The 20,269-nt window shown below is 39.1% G+C and overlaps 1 protein-coding gene across 22 annotated transcripts in view; it reads left to right on the top strand.

The window, feature by feature from the left end:
- The window catches only part of SCAI (suppressor of cancer cell invasion), a 44,209-nt gene extending 23,944 nt beyond the window's left edge, over positions 1-20,265 (top strand). For 19 of the 22 annotated variants that reach the window (XM_054848457.1, XM_054848454.1, XM_054848456.1 and 16 more), the window contains 14 exons: positions 77-163; positions 727-825; positions 1,460-1,556; positions 2,975-3,073; positions 4,144-4,296; positions 5,141-5,242; positions 6,042-6,143; positions 7,750-7,828; positions 9,944-10,043; positions 10,529-10,610; positions 14,900-14,972; positions 16,533-16,706; positions 16,919-17,019; positions 18,131-20,265. In XM_054848457.1, coding sequence (XP_054704432.1) covers positions 77-163; positions 727-825; positions 1,460-1,556; positions 2,975-3,073; positions 4,144-4,296; positions 5,141-5,242; positions 6,042-6,143; positions 7,750-7,828; positions 9,944-10,043; positions 10,529-10,610; positions 14,900-14,972; positions 16,533-16,706; positions 16,919-17,019; positions 18,131-18,280 — 1,498 coding nt within the window. In that variant the 3' untranslated portion in view covers positions 18,281-20,265. Of the gene's footprint in view, positions 1-76; positions 164-726; positions 826-1,459; positions 1,557-2,974; positions 3,074-4,143; positions 4,297-5,140; positions 5,243-6,041; positions 6,144-7,749; positions 7,829-9,943; positions 10,044-10,528; positions 10,611-14,899; positions 14,973-16,532; positions 16,707-16,918; positions 17,020-17,895; positions 18,046-18,130 lie in introns of all 22 variants that reach the window. The other 3 variants (XR_008579994.1, XR_008579995.1, XM_054848452.1) reach the window with 3 other exon arrangements.
- Positions 20,266-20,269: the final 4 nt, after the last annotated feature.

Below are 20,269 nucleotides of genomic sequence, written 5' to 3'. Positions count from 1 at the left end.
CCTTGTCTTGTCTGGTGTGATGTTCTGAGAAATTCTGGAATGCCTTTTAATCTTTCTTTTCTCTCTTGCGAAATAGACAAGTATTGGACAATCGGTATGGGTTGAAGCGGTGGCAAATTGGGGAAATTGCTTCCAAGATTGGGCAGCTCTATTACCATTATTAGTAAGTAAGCACAGAAAAGGATTCAGTAGGGGAATGCAGCTCCATGCCAAACATCTGGACACTCAGTCAGGAGAAATGATTCTATCAGTTGAGTCATGATGCCTGTTTCTGAATGAGAAGACCCTTGGGACTGCGTGGGGGTGCTGCAGAGAAAGGCACTCCTGAGCCCGATACTGTATTGCTAGTCACGGTGATACCACCTAAGGACCTACCTCCTACCTCTAAAGTGTCTCTAAGTCTTCCATGCGTGCTGCATTTGACTCTTGTGCAAACATGTGATGTACAAGTTTGGGAGCTTCATGTTCCTTTAAACTTTTCAATTAACCTGTCACCTGTACATGTGGGTACAAGATGGGCAGATTTGATTGTTATCTGAAATGGAATCCAAGCTCTGAAATCTGTCTTCCCAGCAGGGACAAAGAATGAGAGTCTGGCTTTCATATGATGTTACTTGAGGAGGGAGTTTTGCCATTGATGCACAAGATGGTTGAGGGGGCAGGAAGGGAGGGTTTGGCATGGATTTCCATCTGAAGCAGTGAGCTAATCTGGTTCTTCCTCTGCAGCTTGCGCACTTCAGAAACCAGCTATCTCAATGAAGCTTTCTCCTTCTATTCAGCAATTAGGCAGAGGTCATACTACTCCCAAGTCAACAAAGAAGACAGGTATGTCTGAATGAATGCCCTTGTTTTTTCAAGACTAGAATGGTGTATGAAAGCAGCAAATAACTATAAACAGTAGGAGCATACCTGGGATAAAATCAGTGTTGTTGGAGGAAGTTTCTTTTTAATCCTTCTGCCATGATTAAAAACCTGTTTCAGACAAACTAGGATTGACTAAGCAAGTTTCTAGATGCTGTCAGAAGACTTTAGACATGGATGAGTAATTATGGGCTATGCTGACTTGCAGATCTCTAAGTTGTCCCAGGTGGGTGGACTCTGAGCCAGCCATGATTATCAAGTGATGCAGTGGGGTCAGATATTGCCTGGGAACTGGCAAAAGGTTTGAAGATCCAGCTATTATATTTGACTCCCATGCCTGTTCTCATGTAAGGAGACCAGGGAAGCAGAAGGCTGTGGCTTTCTTGATGTATATTTTATGTCCTTGTACTCAGTTTTAAATAAACCTCTAAGCAGCCAGGTAGCTATTGATCTCCACATGAATTCAGTTAGAATTCTTCATCTGCAGAGTGTTCAGCCTTGCTCTAGTCTTAAACTCCTCCTCCCCCTTACCCCTGTTGCCTACCTATGTTTAATTTAATCTCAAATTTGGCTGTGGTGTTTTTGTTGTTGTGTTTAGGCCTGAATTAGTGGTTAAGAAGCTGCGTTACTATGCAAGGTTTATAGTGGTTTGTCTCTTGCTCAACAAAATGGATGTTGTAAAGGACCTTGTAAAGGTATGTCAAAATGAGGATAAAGGTGCTAAGGGGTGGGAGGTTGCTGGTTATTCAGGGCTTTTCTCCTGATTAAGGAATCCATAATAGAGTCTGTTTCAGCTGAAACATCACTCATTAGATCTATGATGTTAGCTGCTGCTGCAGCATAGGTTTTCATTTTTTTCTCTCATTTAATTGATAGTACTGTTGGATCTCACGGAAGGAATAGCATGGCTGGAGCTATGGAAAGATTCAGTATGATGTGAACATTTGGCTAGAAAAAAACTTTACAAATTTATATAGTTAGTTAGGAATAAACTGTAAGATGCATGTTATTCATGTGAAAGTGTGGGGATCGTCTGATAACTCTGAGTACATCTTCATTCCTTTAGTGGATTTAAGACATTGGTGGAATCTCCCCCAGCAAGTCAGTCTTCATGACACATTGTTGCTTGAAAAGCCAGTGTCTCCTAGCTTGACATTGAGCTTATTTGTCTTCCCTTCCAAACTGCTATCGTTCTGTCCTGTGTCTAGAACACATCCTGAATACATTTTGCACCTTCCAAAGACCCATCAAAATTAAACCTTGCTAAATGATGTAGGTATTACTGTGCAATTGGAGAGGCTGGATGTGCATATGCCTGTGCTGTGGGAGTAAAGCACTGAATGCCTATAAACACAAGGCTGTAGGTACAACAGGTAGAGTATGGGCCAATGTTGATCGTTGTTTTTCTAGTATAGCTGACATCCAGCATAGTGAATATCTTCTGTGAATCAAATATTTAATAATGACACTTTAAACTCAAATGATTTGATAGCATTATTTGAACACCAAGTAAAATATTCCAATAGCTGTAGCCTCGATAGGATACAACAAAGGAACAATATGCTTCTCCTGACAGCATATGCTTCCCAAACCCCTCTAACAACCTTGCTGCAAGCAGCTTCTGGTATTGACAGTTTTGTGTAGGTTGCATTACTGTCTTTGTGTCTAAGCTTACTTGAACTGCTAGCTTAGCTTAGTAGCAGCTAAAAAAGCCATACCATTCACTTCCTCAATGTATTTAAAGTTACTTGTAAGCTGAAATTTGAGTCCTTGGTATCCGTAGCTTATGGTAATAACCAGTGACATAGCTGTACGTGAGTGGGATGGTTATACTTAACTTCAGATATTCTTTGCATTTGGACCTACTTAAAAGACAGTTTGCATTGCCAAAACTCAGCGTAACGTTGGCATTCTGTCTCCTGAAAGAGCGCGTTTTGGCTGGCATGTTAGTCATAATTGCGCTGCATATGTTCTCAAGTAATGGGTTTGGGGTTTTTTTTTTTTTATTATTCTTAAAGGCCAGCACAGCTAACCAAATTGCAAAGTTACTGACTGCCTGTTAAGCTCTCAGTTTAAGAAGTGACTATGTCTGTCTCTGAACTTTTTACATCAGGAGCTGTCAGATGAAATCGAGGACTACACTCATCGTTTTAATACTGAAGATCAGGTGGAGTGGAACCTGGTTCTTCAGGAAGTGGCAGCGTTTATTGAGGTGAGAATACCAGTCCCTTTTAGTTGTTACTTTAAAATTTTCTGACTTGTTCACCTCTGTGTGGTACATGCAGGGACTGTATTCCTGTCCAATTTAATCATTGAAATGTATTCACAGTAGTGTCACAGTGATGGCCATTAAAGTGTCTGAAGAGTCAGACCTGGTTGTGTAATGTATTGAAGATAGAAGCATGAAGCTGAGATACACTTGGTCACCGTATTGGTTTTGCTCTTGCTGTTCAGAGAATGGTGGAATTGAAAGCACAGCAGTTATCACGGTCAATATTTTGGAGAGACTGCTAACTCCAGTACTGTTGTTGTGGAAGCCAATCCAATTTGCTGATGTTTTGATTGTGTTTCAAAGTGTACTTTGTTGGAGTACCGGTGTATTACACTGGCAATGCATAAGCAGTCTATAATGGAAAATATGGTGTAAGCATGGCAGTTCACTGAGAGGCTCTTAGCGTAGTTGTAATGTGACCAATTTCGAGAGTTTGTTAAAAGGAAAATATTTGTTTTATTGTGTCAAGTTGAAACCACGTTCTACTTTCCTCCTTTTGTACAAGATGTCACTACGTAACATGAGTATTTATTTAAATATTGCCAGAATGGATGGCAGCGTTATCACTTGGTCATCTCCTTTGCTATTTATTTCTAGGAAGGGAAGGTGAACTAAAATAGTGCTGGGTTCTTCTGTATTGTAGGAATGTTTAGTTTATTCTGTATGAATTTATAAGGTTGTTGGTGACACTTGGTTCCTCAGGTACAGAAAAGCTGAAGCAGAATTCGTGTCACTTGAGGAAGTATGTTTTTCTGTTTGCTGTACCTTTATGTGCTTGTACTATGGATTTGCTTGCAGTCCCTAAGAGCTGTTGCTTTTCCAAGTGGTAAGGCATTACTCTGTAGCCTGCATACAAATATAGAAAGAGATATATGGCAAATTAATTTAAAAAATCTGCCTCAGTTATGAAATGTTTAATGCAAGTTATGAGACCTTTGGACTTCTCTCTGACTGCAAATCTGTGTGTTTTCTTGAATTCCTGATTTATTCTGGTTGCTTTTTTTTTTTAGGCAGACCCTGTCATGGTTTTAAATGACGACAACACCATTGTAATCACCTCTAACAGGCTTTCTGAAACAGGAGCTCCATTGCTAGAGCAGGGAATGATAGTGGGACAGCTTGCTCTTGCAGATGCACTGATTATTGGGAACTGCAACAACCAGGTAAAAGAAATTCTGGGGACTTGGGTTTGTATCTTTGGAGTTCAGAGTCCTTTTCCCTGTGACATCCCTTCTGATTATACAACAGAGATTCCAGTAGAGGCAAACATTAAAATATTTTGATTGTGATGTTTGCAGTGCCAGCAAGAAGAATTAGTTCTCAGAAATAAGAGCTAAAAATGAAATGGTAGATAGTAGACCCGTGCTACTAACCTCTTACTGCTTATATTAATCATGTCAATTAAGTAGCTACAATTGATTTTCATATACTGGATTGTTTTTAACAACATTCAAACATGAGAGGCCTCTGGGATATGTCTAGAAAAAGCTTGACTTAGGCTTTCACATGACATACTCCAGCTCTTTGCAACTTCAGTTGCACAGGAAGAGGTTTTCAAAAGACAGTCAAGATCTTGGTTTTTAGATGATGATGATAGTGAAGCTGTACAGAACTCATGACTTCTCTCTGAGCTCTTTTTTCAGGTAAAAAAGGAGTTGTATCTAAACTACAGTTTCTGTATCTTTTTCAGATTTTTGTCTAAATTCATAGTACATAGCAGTTTCAGCACTTGATTTGTAACCACCCCAGAAAAGTCAGTAATTTGCAAATTAGGGGTCTGTACTACAGTGAACTGGCCTGGAGGACCCATAATAAATAGACTTTGTCCTCTGTGAGCTCTTCTAAAAGTCATTCACAGGTCCTTAGAGATTCCAAGATGACATTGACAGATCCCTGAGAGACAGAAAATGGTCTGTCTCGTATGCAGTTGAATCTCTTACCTGGATACCTCCAAAGAAACACTGTTTAGTCTGTATCTGGCAGAATAAACTGTTGACTCTCTTGCAGGTCAAGTTCAGTGAATTAACAATTGATATGTTCCGAATGCTACAAGCACTTGAAAGGGAACCAATGAATTTAGCGTCACAAATGAACAAACCTGGAATGCAGGTAAGTTCCATTTCAGTGACAAATTTGGCAACAGATCTTAACTGGGGATTTTTTGTTTGTTTTGTTTCAAATGGTGTACTGTTTCAGTGTGGTCACTGTGCAGAGCAGGTTAGTAAAGCTGGTGTAACTCTTACACTTACACTTAATGAAGAGTAGCTCAAACCTATGGAGCTTGATCCAAGTAGTGTCTTTCCCCTTGCCCCCCACCCCCCTTTCTTTTTTTTCTCCTTAGCAAACCTTCAATAGTGAAAAAATAACAGCAATGGATATTTGGGTGTCATTTCACAGAAGGTTTACACTGGTCTAGCCGAGGTGCTTCTGAAGGAGTGCCATGCCTCTCCTTATCCCTGTACATTTAGCCCTTCCTTTGTTTTCACTCTAGCAGTCATGCAGCCAGATGAGTTCATCAGCTTCCTAAGTCATCTGAAAGTTAAATATCCCCTTCAGAGAAAGCATAAAAAATATTTTATCTGGGCGCAAAAGGAAATATGTAGATTTTCATTTATTTGAGATGAGGATTGAATATTTTCACATTTTCACTCTTTCCTTGGATGATGCTTTAGAGAGTAAGAAAGATTTAGGTAACCAATTTAAGTGAGGGATAATACAAAGTTCTGGTTCAAATACTGTGCACATTGCTTTACTGTGTAGTCAAAATGCAACATGGGCAGACCATTTGTGTGGGAAGTATGTTGAAGATGAACATTCTAATAAATAGAAATTTAGAGGGTTATGAAACTGCTTTGGTAATATACGGTTGTTGGGGTTTTTGTGTTTTGTTTGTTTTTTTTTTTAACAGGAGTCCACGGAGAAACCAGCCAGGCGGGAAAACCCCCATAAATATCTACTTTATAAACCAACTTTTAGCCAGCTATATACATTTTTAGCAGCATCATTTAAGGTTTGTGAAATTGGTGAATTTATTTGTAATAGAAAAATATCCAGAATGACATGGGATACTGAATAAAATGTGGTTGAGATAATATTTTATACTTCAAGATAGTGAAGCCTTTTTGGCCTTCTTCAAATGTTCAATATGATCTTCAGAGAGGATGGTAATATTATAGATATGTGTAATTTGTGTAATAAAGGCAAGTCTGTTGACTGCTGTTAAGGGTAAGAAAAAAATTCATTGTAAGATAGAAACCCAGCTTGCTGTTATCCAGCAGTAGTTGTACCATCCAACCATCTTCAAAGCGAAACTCCTGTTACAGGATGTCCAGTGTCAAGCGTGGTGCGTGGCAGTACTATGGAAAGCCTTAAGTAATGCGATGTAATAGTTGCATATGATTTCATGTTATCCAATAATTTTATTTGTGTGGGTGTACCTACACACGCATATATACAGACATTTATATTTATATATATAGACATATATAAAATAAATGTTTCCTATATAAAGTTTATCTATTTCCTATATATATATATATAAGATAGGAAATATTACTTGAGATAAGAGATCTGGAGAACTGAAAAATCTTAAGAGTATTCTTCTACTTCGTGTGGTACCCAGCACAATCCAAAATCAGGGAAGTATGTCAAGAAACTGTTGTCCTTAAGGACTTTACACCTGGTGGGTGTCCAGTTCTGTACCCATTTGAATTGTATCTCTCCTGCACTTGACATATTTTTATCTGCCTGTGTTATTTTGTTACCCACTACTCTCTTCCATGTAAGTAATCTATACATTCGTAGACTTAATACAGTTGCTGTGTTTATTTTAATTAAAGTAAGTTGTGGGGCTCATTATGCTTATTTATGCCTGGACGAGTCAACAACTTAGGGTTTAGTAGTGAAAACAGAATATGGATCCTATAATGAAACAAGTTTCAGTTTGTTTCAAGAAACAACTGTAAAGAAACAGCTGGCGAGGTGAAGGAAGTTAATCTTCGCTACTTAGAATTTTGGGTGCCTGCATGCTCAGCCTTTTGCAGAAATTAAAATCATCTGTTTCCTCATGCAGACAGCCCATTAGAAAGGTGGAAAATAGATTTCTTTTACAGGTCCATACAGAAAACTGGAAGTGTTGTGCTAGTTGTCCAGCTGAGAAGGGTCGAGAGAAGAGGCAGATGTTGCAGACTCTGGGGTATTTGGAAACAAAGAACTTCCTTTAGGATCCTGAATTGTTTGGGAGTTAGGGTCTGCGTGCATCTTGGCAGCTTTTGGTTTCCATATCTTGGAAAGCCTCATCTGGTTAGATAGCAAGAGAGTCTATGTGGAAGCAGATGCATTTTAGTGCTGCTTGAACCTCTAATATCAGCCTAGAGGTCTGTGAGGGGAAAAAAAAAAGCATGAATGTATCATCAGTTTCCATTGTTGTACTCTGTGTACTCACCTATTTGAAGGGGTGTATGGGGTGGGGAGGGGTATATACACATAGGAAGAACAAAGTGAAGGGAAGCCAGAAGCAGGAGTAGCACAATCTTAAATGCCAATGTGATGATTGAATTTTAAAATGAACATATACATTTATTTCTTTGCCGTTCTTCTCTTTATTTGAATTTCAGGAGCTGCCTGCAAACAGTGTACTGCTGATTTACTTGTCTGCCACGGGCGTGTTTCCATCAGGTCGTTCGGATAGTGAAGGTACAATAAAGGAATGCTCCCTGTCATGAACAGGGCTTGAATTCTCTTTATGTTCCAGGACAAGTGACCAAGAAAGATGTCACAAAGCTCCTTTTAAAAGACAAGTCAATTTTATTCTCCTGTCTACTTAGTAAGATAGCCTTTTTTTCCCCCAAACAATAGTTAATCCCTTTGTTTTTAATTAGTGTGCATTAACCTGAGACCTTTTCAAAGGACATACCCAGTTTTTGATGCATCTGAAGTTTTAAAAGCTTCAACAATTTTGAAGACCACATGGCTCAGTTGATGCATCAGTGCAAAGTTAATAAAATGGCTAAATGGCACTTTGTGATTCTTTCCCATCTCCAGTACTATGAGAACATATGGTCAGGAGATGGGTGGTAAAAGGGCTGAAGCGTCTGCAGGGACTGTTCTATTTGCACGCTTGTTAACCTGACAATTCAAGCCCTTCTCATGATTTTTGACAATTCCCCTCACCTCATCTTCCTGTTCTTTGCAACCTAGCAGAATATTTGGATGCAGCTGCAATCTAAAAGCTGAAAACTGGTTGGCTGAAGTAAACACAGTCAAAAGATCTGTTCATATAATTTAAGGGAAAAAAAAAGTTTTTAACATCCTAAATATTGTACATGCCTCATCTGTTTGAGACTTGCATTCCTTTATAAGATGCATGCCTTGTCCATCCCAATGCATGATTTATAGAGCTCTCAAAATGTTAAAGGAAAAAAAATCCCTGTCAGCTGTGGGTTGTGGCAGTGATTTTTTTTTAAATACTTTTAACATTTTACTTTTTGCTGCAACTTGGCGATAGGTTCTAACTAAACTGTGTTCTTTAAAGCCTGTGTTATGTCCACTTCACTGCATGTATTGTTTCAGCTTAATACCTTACTGTAGAGGCATCCAGGCTCTGTCATCTGAAGAGCTGCATAGTCAGACGTCCGTTTTCATTAAATGAATCCCATTACAACTGCATTCTTTTAATAAGGTAGTGTAGTCTGCACAGACCAAAAAGTTCTACCTTATTAAAAGGGAGAGCAGCTGCAAGTTGCACTGTTTATCGCCTGTAAGCCGTTTGTTTGAGAGATCACACGAGACATTTCTAACAGTGCTAAATTAATTATGTTCTGTTCCTAATTTTGTATTCCCAAAGCTTCCCTTAAAATGGAAAGGTGTCTTACATATCCAAACCTGAAAAAAATGCATTTGGTGGCCAAATATGAGTCAACCAACCCTGCAAATGTATAACAGAATGAGGAAATCTTAATACTTTATTTTACTAATGTCAGTGACACTTCATACCCATCTCGATGGCAGAAATATTTCCTGGTATCTCTAGCACATTTTTTTGTCTGTAGGATTTGATATTTTTTATAGCCATTACTTCCATCTTCTTTCTCCATCAGACAGGCGGGTAGCTCAGTTGCACAAACTGAGCAGAGTGTTTACTTTTTTTTTAGCTTACCTTCAGAACACATGTTCAGGCAGTGTGCATGTAAAAATTGTGAGTTCTGTATTTGAAATCTTAAAAAATAAACCTTTGCTGCAGATTTGAAATCTGGTTAAAACTGTTTTGTCCTTTCTAGGAGTATTAAAAGCATACTCGTTCTCTGAGCTCTCTCTTCTCCCCTTTGCAGTGTTATAACTGCAGATGATAGTATTATATCTATTCTGAGAGGCCACAGGGTTTTTGATTGATTTAGCCTTAATTTTATCAAATTCTGAATCTAGAATATGCTCATACAGTAATTTTACAAAGGTATTGATTTTCCTGTATGAAACGTGTAACGGGTTTTAATCTTTTTGTTATGTAATGTAACAAGATTTGGATCTTTTGTATTAAGTTTGTGGAATAATAGCGAATAAAAAAATTAGAAGTTATGAAGATGTATTGCTTGCTTCTATTTGACAGATGCTGAAACTACTAAAATGCATAAAATTGAACACATAGGTAGTAAAGTCTCCACATTCCTCCATCCCCTCCTTACAACTGCAGTAATTCAGATTCACTTAGTTTTCTGGGGTTTGTGGTTGCTTCCTCCCTTTCACATAATCATTAAATCCATAACAGAGGGGAGTTGCCTCTGCTGATTTTAGCTTTCTTTTTGCCATGTGTAGGTCCATATGATTTTGGTGGTGTTCTGACAAATAGCAACCGGGACATTATAAACGGGGATGCTATACACAAGCGAAACCAATCTTACAAGGAGATGCACTGGTAAGTTTCCTCAGGGTGACAAGTGCAAGTTCAGAGGAATTTGTCTTTAATGGAGAAAAACACATCAAAGCCTCTTGATTTCAAACTCTTCAGAGCAGGACATCATAATGTAGATTGGCTTGAAGTTGAACAATTAGAAATGAATATGCAACTTTAAATGGTGATTTAAACATTCAAAAAGTATTACTGTGACTTAATGTAAATTTTTTATTACTGGAAAAATTCAAATTAATGCTGGATGACTTCTCAAGAAGATAAATATCTCTCGTTGGGAAAGAACTACTAACAGATCTAATAGCCTGTGTTATAGAGAATACCAAATTAGTTTTGCAGTTACTCTCCGAGGATGAATCTGAGGACTGGGGCATGAGGAATATGCTTGCTTTTTATCTGGACATGGGCAGTCATGTGTCTGAGAAGCTTGTGCACTGTTACAGCTTTGCAGCAGTTCTAGTGCTCTGTGAATCATCCCTTTCTCTTTTCAGTCTTCACCCTGGAGATCTCTACCCTTTCACAAGAAAGCCTCTGTTTATCATTGTGGACTCTTCAAACAGTGTCGCCTATAAGGTAAGGCTCTTGAAGACAACTACTTGTGTGATAGGATACAGTGTCAACCCCTAGTTAGCTTACACTTTTAACAGGCTATTTTTTTAAACAGTTTGTATTCAGTCTTTCTTTTCTTTTGAGGTTGTGCATGCTAGTCAGGATCTGATCCTATGAATAGGAACAAGAAGGAGAAGCACATGAACAGCCGCTCATTGGAAAGTAATAAATCCTCCTGGAGGGAAAAAAGGTTCAAGATTTCCAAGGTCTCTGGTGGGAGGTTTATTTTTGTTATATACCAAAGAAATCTTGGTGTGTGTGCATGGGGGAGGGAGATAACTAATCTGCTTTCTTTTTTTCCAGTCATCCAACACTCAGTTGCTTTTAAGCAACTGAAAGGAGTCAAAGCATTGAGCCTGATCTTATAAAACACGGGGTGTCTGTGTCTGAAAAGTATCTGAACCAAGGAAATAACAAGACTCAAATTAGCATCCAGTGTTACTGTAGAGTGGTATATGCTTGGACAATGAGCCTCCTTCCTAGGGTGCTATGGACTTACAGTAGAATTACTCCATGCCAGTCACCTTTGGGAATCTGCAATTCGGGTAATACAGAAGCAGGCGTTTTCAGTCTCAGTTGCCAGTTGCATCTGGATAGCATTGCGACATTGATTTCATTCATGAATGGGATATTAAGAATGTGCTATATCTGGGGAAAGTGCCGCTTCCTTATGTCTTCCTTTTTATAGCTCCATTCTTGCAGTGAGAAAAGTGAACGTTCACAGCTGCATTTCAGAGGAGGAATAGGGACGTCTAGTGGCCGGATGAACTTGTTCCTTGTTCGGTACCCACAGTCTGTGTCATTGGTTCTAAAGGCATGTGTTGGCCAACGAGAGGTACTAAATCAGTGACCACTATGATTCAGAATAGTTTTGTACTGAGCCAAGGAACCTTTACCTGACAGTCTTAATAATGATCTGGCCTCTCTGTAGCTCTATAAATGCTACTGCATTTAACTTCACCACACTAGATTTCAGTGCAAATCTGCTTTTTATTAAATTCCCTTCCCCATTTAAAGGGAGGAGAACATAATTAGAATGATTTACTTGTTTTTCTGTGAAAATTAGGATTTGGTAGGGATTTATTTTCCTCTGCTCTTTCCTGACATTCATTCCAGTATAACAACAGGGACATTTGGTTTTGTTTCAGGGGAAAAAGTGTGTCTTGCGTTTAGTTTCTTATTTTGGGGTTTTTTTACCCCCTTCCTCTCTAGTAGAATTGCTGAAAGATGTCAAGTGGATCAGCTCTGTAAGAGAGTAAGGGATTCCTGGTGATCCTTAATTCAAATACAGCTCTGGACATACTGGGGTTTTGTGGACAACTTAGAGCAAAAGATCTTTTTGAGGTGATGGATTCCCACACATAGATTTGTAGCTCTTGTGAGAATAACTGTCAAGTGTTTACAGTAGAATTTGCTTTTTGTATTACATTTAAATTCAATAAATGAATTTTCTTTAGATTTTTGCGGGCACACAGTAAGCAAAAACTGTCACCTCCATTTAGTTTCTTTTCCTTGTTCTGCAGTGAACTGACCATCAATAGTGTAAAATACGCCAGTCTCCATCTGTTAAGCACACAGAGCAGCTGGTGTGAGAGAAGTCCAACTCTGCCTGTATGTAAGGAGTATTGAAATGTGAGTTTTGGAAGTATTTCAGGACAGAATTATGGAAGTGGCTGTTAGGAGCTCTGACCCAGATCAGAATCGTGTGGGCACAATTGCAAGGAATCTAAAAAGAGAATGAAGAAAAGGGAAAAAAAAAAGCATAGACCCCTATATAAAAAAATATGTTCAGCATGTGAGAACTCGCATTCACCTTCGCAATCTGTTGCCCTTGAACCTAGGCAGACAGATGCGTGGGGATGGGTTTAGGTGTTTTGTTTTGTTTTCAACTGAAGGGAGATGGCAGAGCTCTCAATCTCAGTATTTTCTAGCCCTTGTAAATTCCCATCTGTCGTTCTGTGTGTACTTACGTGCTTGGTTCGTTGTCGCCAGAGTATACTGATAGTGCTGTCCTGTGACTACCCCCGGGTGTGTTGTGAGATGCTTTGTACACTCAAGCACTGGCACAAACAGGTTCTGTGCAATTGTGTGAGAAGTTGAAGTCAGGGACTTTTTTCCACATGACTGCTCTGATCTTTTCTGATAGGACAGTAGCTATCCTGACATTTAAATGTCACTGCTAGCAATTCTGGCAGTAACAGCAACTGCTCACACATCTTTCTCTGCAGCCCGTTTCTGCTCTCCTGCATGCATTCTCATCCCCTCCCTTTCTCTGGAGGGCTTAAATGGCGATGACTGAAAGTAGGTCCTGCCAGGAAGTTTGTCAAATCAGCAGCACTTGAACAGCTTCCTCCCCTATATATTTAGCTGAAAGTGGAAGATAACTGCAAATCGAGCATATCTACTTAAAGCCATGATTATTTCTTTTAACACTTCCATTTAAATATAGATGGCTGTGTTCTTGAAGGTAATCACTGTATATGTGGATGAAATAATATTTTTAAATCAGTATCTTCTTGTAGCTGTGGTTGTCTAAGATTATGGTCAAATGCAAAGTCTTAAAAAGCCCAAACAAAAACAAAAACTCTGGCCTGTAAGGCTTTTGTCAGTGATGTGGTATAAATACTCAGCTTAGTAAAGCTTACAGAGTCCAAAATGATCTCAGATACTGTCAGTGAGTAATATCTTTCCCGAGATATATGTGACCCTTGGTTTTGCTTTATAGCTGTAAGCAGTGTTTAATTGCACTGTCATTTTTACTGATGGCACGAATGGAAAGTCAGCTTTGGTCTCGAACCAGGTGATAGAAGATAGAATTCAACATGTGGATCCACTTGTGAATACTAAGGATACATGTTACTTGACAGCATGTAACCTGCCTGCGTGCATTCAGTTCAAACTGGCAATACCTGGGGTGCCTCCTTCAGGAGTTTCAAATGTTTCTTTATAGCGCAGTTTTACTAATTAGTGGGTTGGCCTGCAGTTACTGTCTGCATGGTAAAAGTCTTTGTTTCTTCATTAGAGACCAAACCTTAGTATCTAGCATTACAAATCTCCCTTGGGCTATCCCAGCCAAAACCAGCACAACTCTTAGTGAAACAGAAGGGTTTTACGACTAGTCAGCACTGTCAGATATGGGAAATGTTTTATTTTGATTAGATTACTGTCTTCAGTATTTAGCAGACTTATATTAAATTAATTCAGTGAAACTAGTTTAATTAAAATATACTGTCCGGAATGGAAAGTTCCATTTGAGTTAAGCAGAAGCCAGAAGGAATTAAAAAATTAGGGTTTTGATGATTCTACACAAGCAAATACTTCTGGTGATGTATACCTTACATTTGTAACCTACTGATTTTAAGAACATCATCTGTAGACGTGTGTTGCACTCGTGCTCTGGATGCATGGTTTCAGTGTGTGCTCTGATAGGATGCAGACATGACTATTTACACTTTCTATGGCTTTGCAAGCGGTCATTTTTAAGAAAGCTGTTTTGGTGAGACATATGCCAGTTAACGAGGTTGTATAAATGATTATTTTTTTTCTTGGTGATAATTATTACCAAGCAGTATACCTACCAGGCAGATACACAGTAGGACTGTTATCAGGTAAATGTTGATGAAACCGGACAGTGGTGGTGTTTGAGGTTTCTGGAGAAATTCTTGTTCAACAGGACAGTTAGGCAATATTTAAGGTGCTGGTGGAAGGTGCATGAAATGAGTATTGTAAAATGAGGGCTCAGTATAGCAGACATTAAGGTTATGACATACTTGCTTTAAAGGAAACTTATTTTAAAACTTTTCTCCACTGGGCTCTTCTGTTTCATCAGCAATAGTTCCTCCTAGAAAGAAAAGGAGAAAGAAATGACTTTGGATAGTTCAGTTGCTATTGAGAAAAGATGCTAGATCTATTTTGACCTGAAAGCCAATGGCTTTCACTTTTACTGCAAAACATGATTTTTTTCCAAGTAATGTATTGCTACTGAAAGCCATATTTCCATTAAATTAGTGTCTGCTACCAGTAGCAGTGAAATGAGAGGATTCCAATTCCTTTAAAATGTAATGGGTTATATTCCTTCTGTGCTGTGACCTATGAGTAAGTCAACTTGTCAGCCTTACTGCCAATGCTGAACTGTGTGACAGGCATTAACGTGTTCTCTGTCATTAATAGTCTCTGTTTGTACCCTTAACCTGTTGAATATTCAAAAGCAAGCAAAGTGACCATCAATACTTTAAAATTCTTATCTGTTACAGAATTTCACAAACTTATTTGGACAACCATTGGTGTGCTTGCTTTCTCCAACAGCATATCCAAAAGCATTACAAGGTATGTGTAGTATTGCATTTCCTAACAAGTTGCAGTTGCACCATGTATCTATCCCAAACAAATATAACTTAGATGGTTCAGGAAAAGGTAGCTTTTCATCACTATGTAATCCCTAAATCAGTTTAACATTCCCTGAAGTAGTACGATAAAGTTTAGTTACTGTTTATGGCAAATCATCTGTTCTAACAATGATGATATTTCTACAGATAGCTTCAACAAGTGCTAGGAGGCAAAGTCTCTCCTACATGGAGACTCAGAAAATTGCCAGCCCATGCTGGGACGATGATGATGATTAGCACTCTGGGTAGCTTTATTAGTCCCAGAAAGTAAGCAGAATCAGTTAAGGTATCAGCTTTTAAATGCCAGGTGTAGAGCAAAATATTCTCTTGTTCTGATTTTGGAGGGTAAGTTAAGGAAAGCTGCTGGCTTTGCACACCCTGAGAAGGTGCATTTATTGTAGGAACAAGCAATGAAATGTCACGTTCTACAGTCTTTGTGACTGCTATCAAATATAAATCATTCCAGACTTTCTCATTGGAATTTGGCACGTTAAGGTTGTTATCCATCACAAAGACAAGTACAAAGGTCTAGCTTAAGCCACATAAGAGTGATGTTAGGCACATATGAGAGAATGTGCAAGAAGTGCATTTGTTTTGAAACTACTCCTGTTATTTAGCTGAAACTTAAGTAGAAAATAAGTACTGTAATAATGAATCCTGTTTAAACAGAAACTGAAAAATAAAACTTAATTTATAAAATACTGGATGCTTATATTGTGTTCATGGACCAGTCAGGAAACTCTTGCTGTAGTTCTGAGGGAGTGCTACACCATGCACTGGAGCACTGGGAGGAGACTTCGTAGCTGAACCTAATTGAGCCACTGTGTCAGTGTGGCATTATACCATGTGTGCTGCGTGCCTGAGTCCTGAAAAATAACCCCGAATGCACCAAAACCAGTCAGTAATTTTTGCTGATGAGGGAGTGGCCTTACTATTTAGGTACATGATCTTATGTGCATTGCCTTTCTTTTTGACTTCCCTGTTGATTGAGATGAAGGTTGGACCTCTGTGTATCATGTTGAACTGCATGGAGTAAATGGGCTTTAGGATATTGTGATGCCCAACAAAAGGACAACTCCGTAGAGTTTGGGGGGTGTATAGGTTCAACTGCCTGGGGTTTTTAATGGAATAAGAATGTCCACGTTTAATACTTCTCTTTAGGATTTATAATCAGTATCTTCTATCGGTTGTTTCAGTTATGACTTTTGTGTTCAAGTTATGTGCTCAAAATGAAGACATAGGCCTCCCACAGTTCATGAGAAAATCTCATTTCTCTTGGTGTTAATGCACATCTCCAGTAAGCCTTTATTGGTAGTCATTGCATCATCTTGAGAACAGATCTGCCACAAGAGCAGAGAAGATGTAACTAACGTAAAGGAGTAGTTTCTCTGTTACAGAATTTAGTGGATGAGCGACTTCATTCTGTGGCAGGGACAGCTTTTCTGTTTCATGTGCCAAATGTATTTTTGTCTATTGATTTCTTTTTTTTTTTTTTTTTTAGATCAGTCTCAGCGGGGTAGCCTCTTCACACTCTTTCTGAACAATCCTTTAATGGCATTCCTGTTTGTCTCTGGATTATCAAGCATGCGCAGAGGATTGTGGGAGAAGTGTCAAGATTACCTTAGAAAAATCAACCGAGATATTGCCCAGCTGCTGACTCACTCCCGGTCCATAGGTACGTGCCTAATGATGCACAACGGAACCTTAGCATGCTACTCAAGTGGATGCTGGTTTTTTTCTTGCTCAGCCTTTCCAAGGGACAGAATAGTGAATAAGGGGAATGCACAAGAATTTGTAGTGGTTTCCCCCAAGTCTTATTTTTCTTTTTTTTTTTTTTCTTAATTTTTTGAGCCTTTCTAAACTGAGTTTTCTTTGCCTTCTCTACAGATCAGTCCTTTCTTCAATTTTTTGGGGATGAATTTCTTCGCTTGCTTCTAACAAGATTTATCTTCTGTTCGGCTACTATGAGGATGCACAAAATTTTCCGGGTATGCAGGGATATCTATCCCTTTGTGAGAGTGACAACCCAATGCATAGAGAACTGCACTGCCTCAGGATGGAAGGGTCTTAGGGCTGAGCATATCACTGTGACTTCAGAAAGATAAGTGATGCTCACATGCTAATGCCTACAGCTTGTAGTGAATCTGTGCCTTTGTATCTCTCCAAAGGCATGAAGCCTTTGACTTGCTGAAGCCTTACTCCTCCGCATAAGTAGCAGACACGCTCTAATTCATTTATGTCACTCTGAACAGCCTTGTCTGCTAGAAAAATTCCTCTTAATTCAAGATTATTATTTCTACACAACTAAAAAGGTGTAGAATGGGAATATAAGAGGAAGTGGGGAGGAATGGAACGTTACTGCTGGAATGTATTCTAGTGTGAATAGATTTTGAAAGATCTTTGAAGTGTAAATGAATAAGCTAAACAGGAAGATGGTATTTTCCCTCCCTGTTGGTTAATGCTGTGCCAACAGTGAAGTCTGCTTCTGGATCTACACCATTTTATGTACGTGTTGGCATATAAACTGCCTGCTCCATTTTAAACACTGCAGAAAAAAAATGGAAGGTGAAGCACAGAAAGGTACAGCATTCATCTCGTCTAACTGCAGACACCTAGTAGCTTTCCAAGCCTAAGTTAGCTACCTTAAGCTTCTTTGATATCAGGGAAAGAAGCAGGTCTGTTAGTGGGGGTAGATTTGCCCCCGATGTCTTAGATATTTGTTTTAGGATGAGATGAATCTCCCACTGGAGATGCTTACATGTCTATAATTTCAAGAAAGGAATTCCAGCCTAGTAGGTAAGTATCTGAAGGCTTTCTGTCTTTTTTTGTTTCCCCACTTTTTTTTTTTTTTTTTTTTTTGCAAGGCTTCTCTGAACATACTATTAACCATCATAGATGAATGGGCATTTGTATGGCCAGTATGACCGTCTCTGAGTCAACGGAAAGAGGAGACTGAAAATGCTAGAATGTTTTCTCTCTGTGTGGCATGCTAAACAGATTAGGATACCTCTGAGGTGAAATTGGCCTTTTGCAATCTTCTTCGTAAAGGGTGTAAAAATAAATGAATGTCTGATTCTCTTTGTTTTCGCTGTCATCTAGCAGGAGACTCGAAATTATCCAGAATCTTATCCTCAGCTGCCAAGAGATGAAACGGTGGAGAACCCTCACCTCCAAAAGCACATTTTGGAGCTGGCTTCCATACTGGATGTTAGGAATGTTTTCCTGGAAAACACCCTCGATGACTATTAAAAGAAACTGTCTTACTGCAAAGGGATTTCCCTGGCCACAGATTTTGAATGGTGCAGTTTTATAATGTGAAAATCATAAAAGGAAGTACTTGATTTTATTTTTAAATTTAGGACCATTATTTTAAAAAGTAATAATAAACAGCTGTTAGTTTAGCTGTTCCATTCTGTACGGGGTCAATTTTATAAGCAGAAGTTTTCATGTCTTTTAAATGTTAAACTAAAGAATCACTAGAGGTTTATTTCTGGTCTTGTGGCTATCAACCACATTTCCAACAGCTGATCCTAAGCATAGAAGTATTATTGGTTACCTTTAGCCCACATTTGTGGAAATCCTTTATTTTTATACAATTTTAAGAAATTGGAAAAAATCAATAGAAAAACAATATTTTATCCCCAAAGAGTCTGGATTTGAAATGGTAAAAATGGAACCACACAGTGCAAACCAACAATAGCAATAAAACAGAGTCCTTCATAACAAATATATTTTTTCAGCCTTAGGCAAGTAAGTAGACAAAACTGTGGACAATTAAGTTGCATTTGGAGCAGTGGGTTTGAAGTGAAGTTGTAAAGATACTTTATGCTCCCTATAAATTTGACGCAATTTTATATATAAACTGTGTACTGCTGGCCAAGGATGCAACTTCCACTCTGCCTGATCAGGTAGATGGTTAGCAGATGAACACATTACGAAACTAAGAAAGCTAACCCCCATCTCTCACTCTAATATGGGTCATCTTGCCACTTGTGCTGCTGCCACAATTTTCCAGGAGGAGGGCGCATTCTTCATTTTGAGGTACTAGATAGAAATTCTTACATTTCCAGCAGGTGTTATCCCTCCTTTCTGTGTGTGGATGGAACGTGTGGCTCCTGCAGTGTTACCATCCCTGATAGGAGCTGAAAAAATGTCCCATATAGTGCTAAATACGAGCCCCTCCTGTCACTCCTGTATCTGAGCCATCTGTGCTGGTTCCCTATGCCCTAGGAGAGACGCTGATGCTCCTCTTGCAGGTTAAACAAAGTGGGTGCTGCCACAAATCCCTGTTAATGTTTTGCATGCCCATCAGTCCTGTCTCAGTCCTATCTTTGAACCAGTAAAACTGAGGGGCTGTAATTACGTGTGGTCACGCTATGTGTTCCCTCAGCCCATAACACTCAGTCTGGGTACGTTACGGAGTAGGGTGGCCTTTGTAAAGGCACTTGCTGGAGAAGGCTATTCTGACTGCTGGGAAAAGTGCTTGCTGACTCATTTGGACTGTACTGCCTTCCTTGCAGAGCTGGAGGACCTCTTTCACCTCCTGACAGTGAAGTTGTGAGCAAGGAGAAGGAACCAAAAATATTTAAAACTATTCAATGAAAAAGTCCATTTTCACTGTTCTGTGTGCTGCTAGAACAGAAGGGAGAGGACAAATCTAATTGGTGCTTTTATGTTGAACCCCAGCTATGCCTCTATTTTTCGGTGGAAAAAATGCAGAAGTTGGTGACTACCATCGTATCATGGTAGGCCTGTTTGCAATGCCATCATACGAGGTATGAGCTAGTCAGCCGGAATAGTGAAGGGCAGCAGATCAGCACTGATGGACCCCATTCAGCCAAAGAGAGCACAGTATGGAACAGCAAGAATTGCTGGAGTGTAGCTGGGAAGTCTGCATGAAGGTTCTTTGGGGCTGGGCTGAAGCTTATGCCATCCGTTCTTTAATTTCCCAAGTGTAAAAAATTCTGTGAATGCTAGTGTTTGTTCTGAGCAGTCTTGAAGCTGGTATATTGAGCCCCCCGCCACTTGGTGCTGCTCTTCTTTGGACTATGGCAGGACTTTGTTACCTGGGACATGGAGTTTATTTTGACAAGTGTGTGTTTGTGTGTGTGCATGTGTATTCTAGGCGTTTGTGTGTATATGTACAATACGCATACATCTACTGGCTGGTGTAAATTGTAAATATGTATATATGTATAGGTACTTGTATATGTATTAAAAAGAATGAAACAGTACAAT

The sequence above is a fragment of the Grus americana genome, chromosome 20 (genome assembly GCF_028858705.1).
Source record: "Grus americana isolate bGruAme1 chromosome 20, bGruAme1.mat, whole genome shotgun sequence".
In the NCBI taxonomy this organism is placed as follows: Eukaryota; Metazoa; Chordata; class Aves; order Gruiformes; family Gruidae; genus Grus; species Grus americana.
Note: the sequence above shows the minus strand (reverse complement) of the source record. Positions and strands in the feature narration are given on the sequence as shown.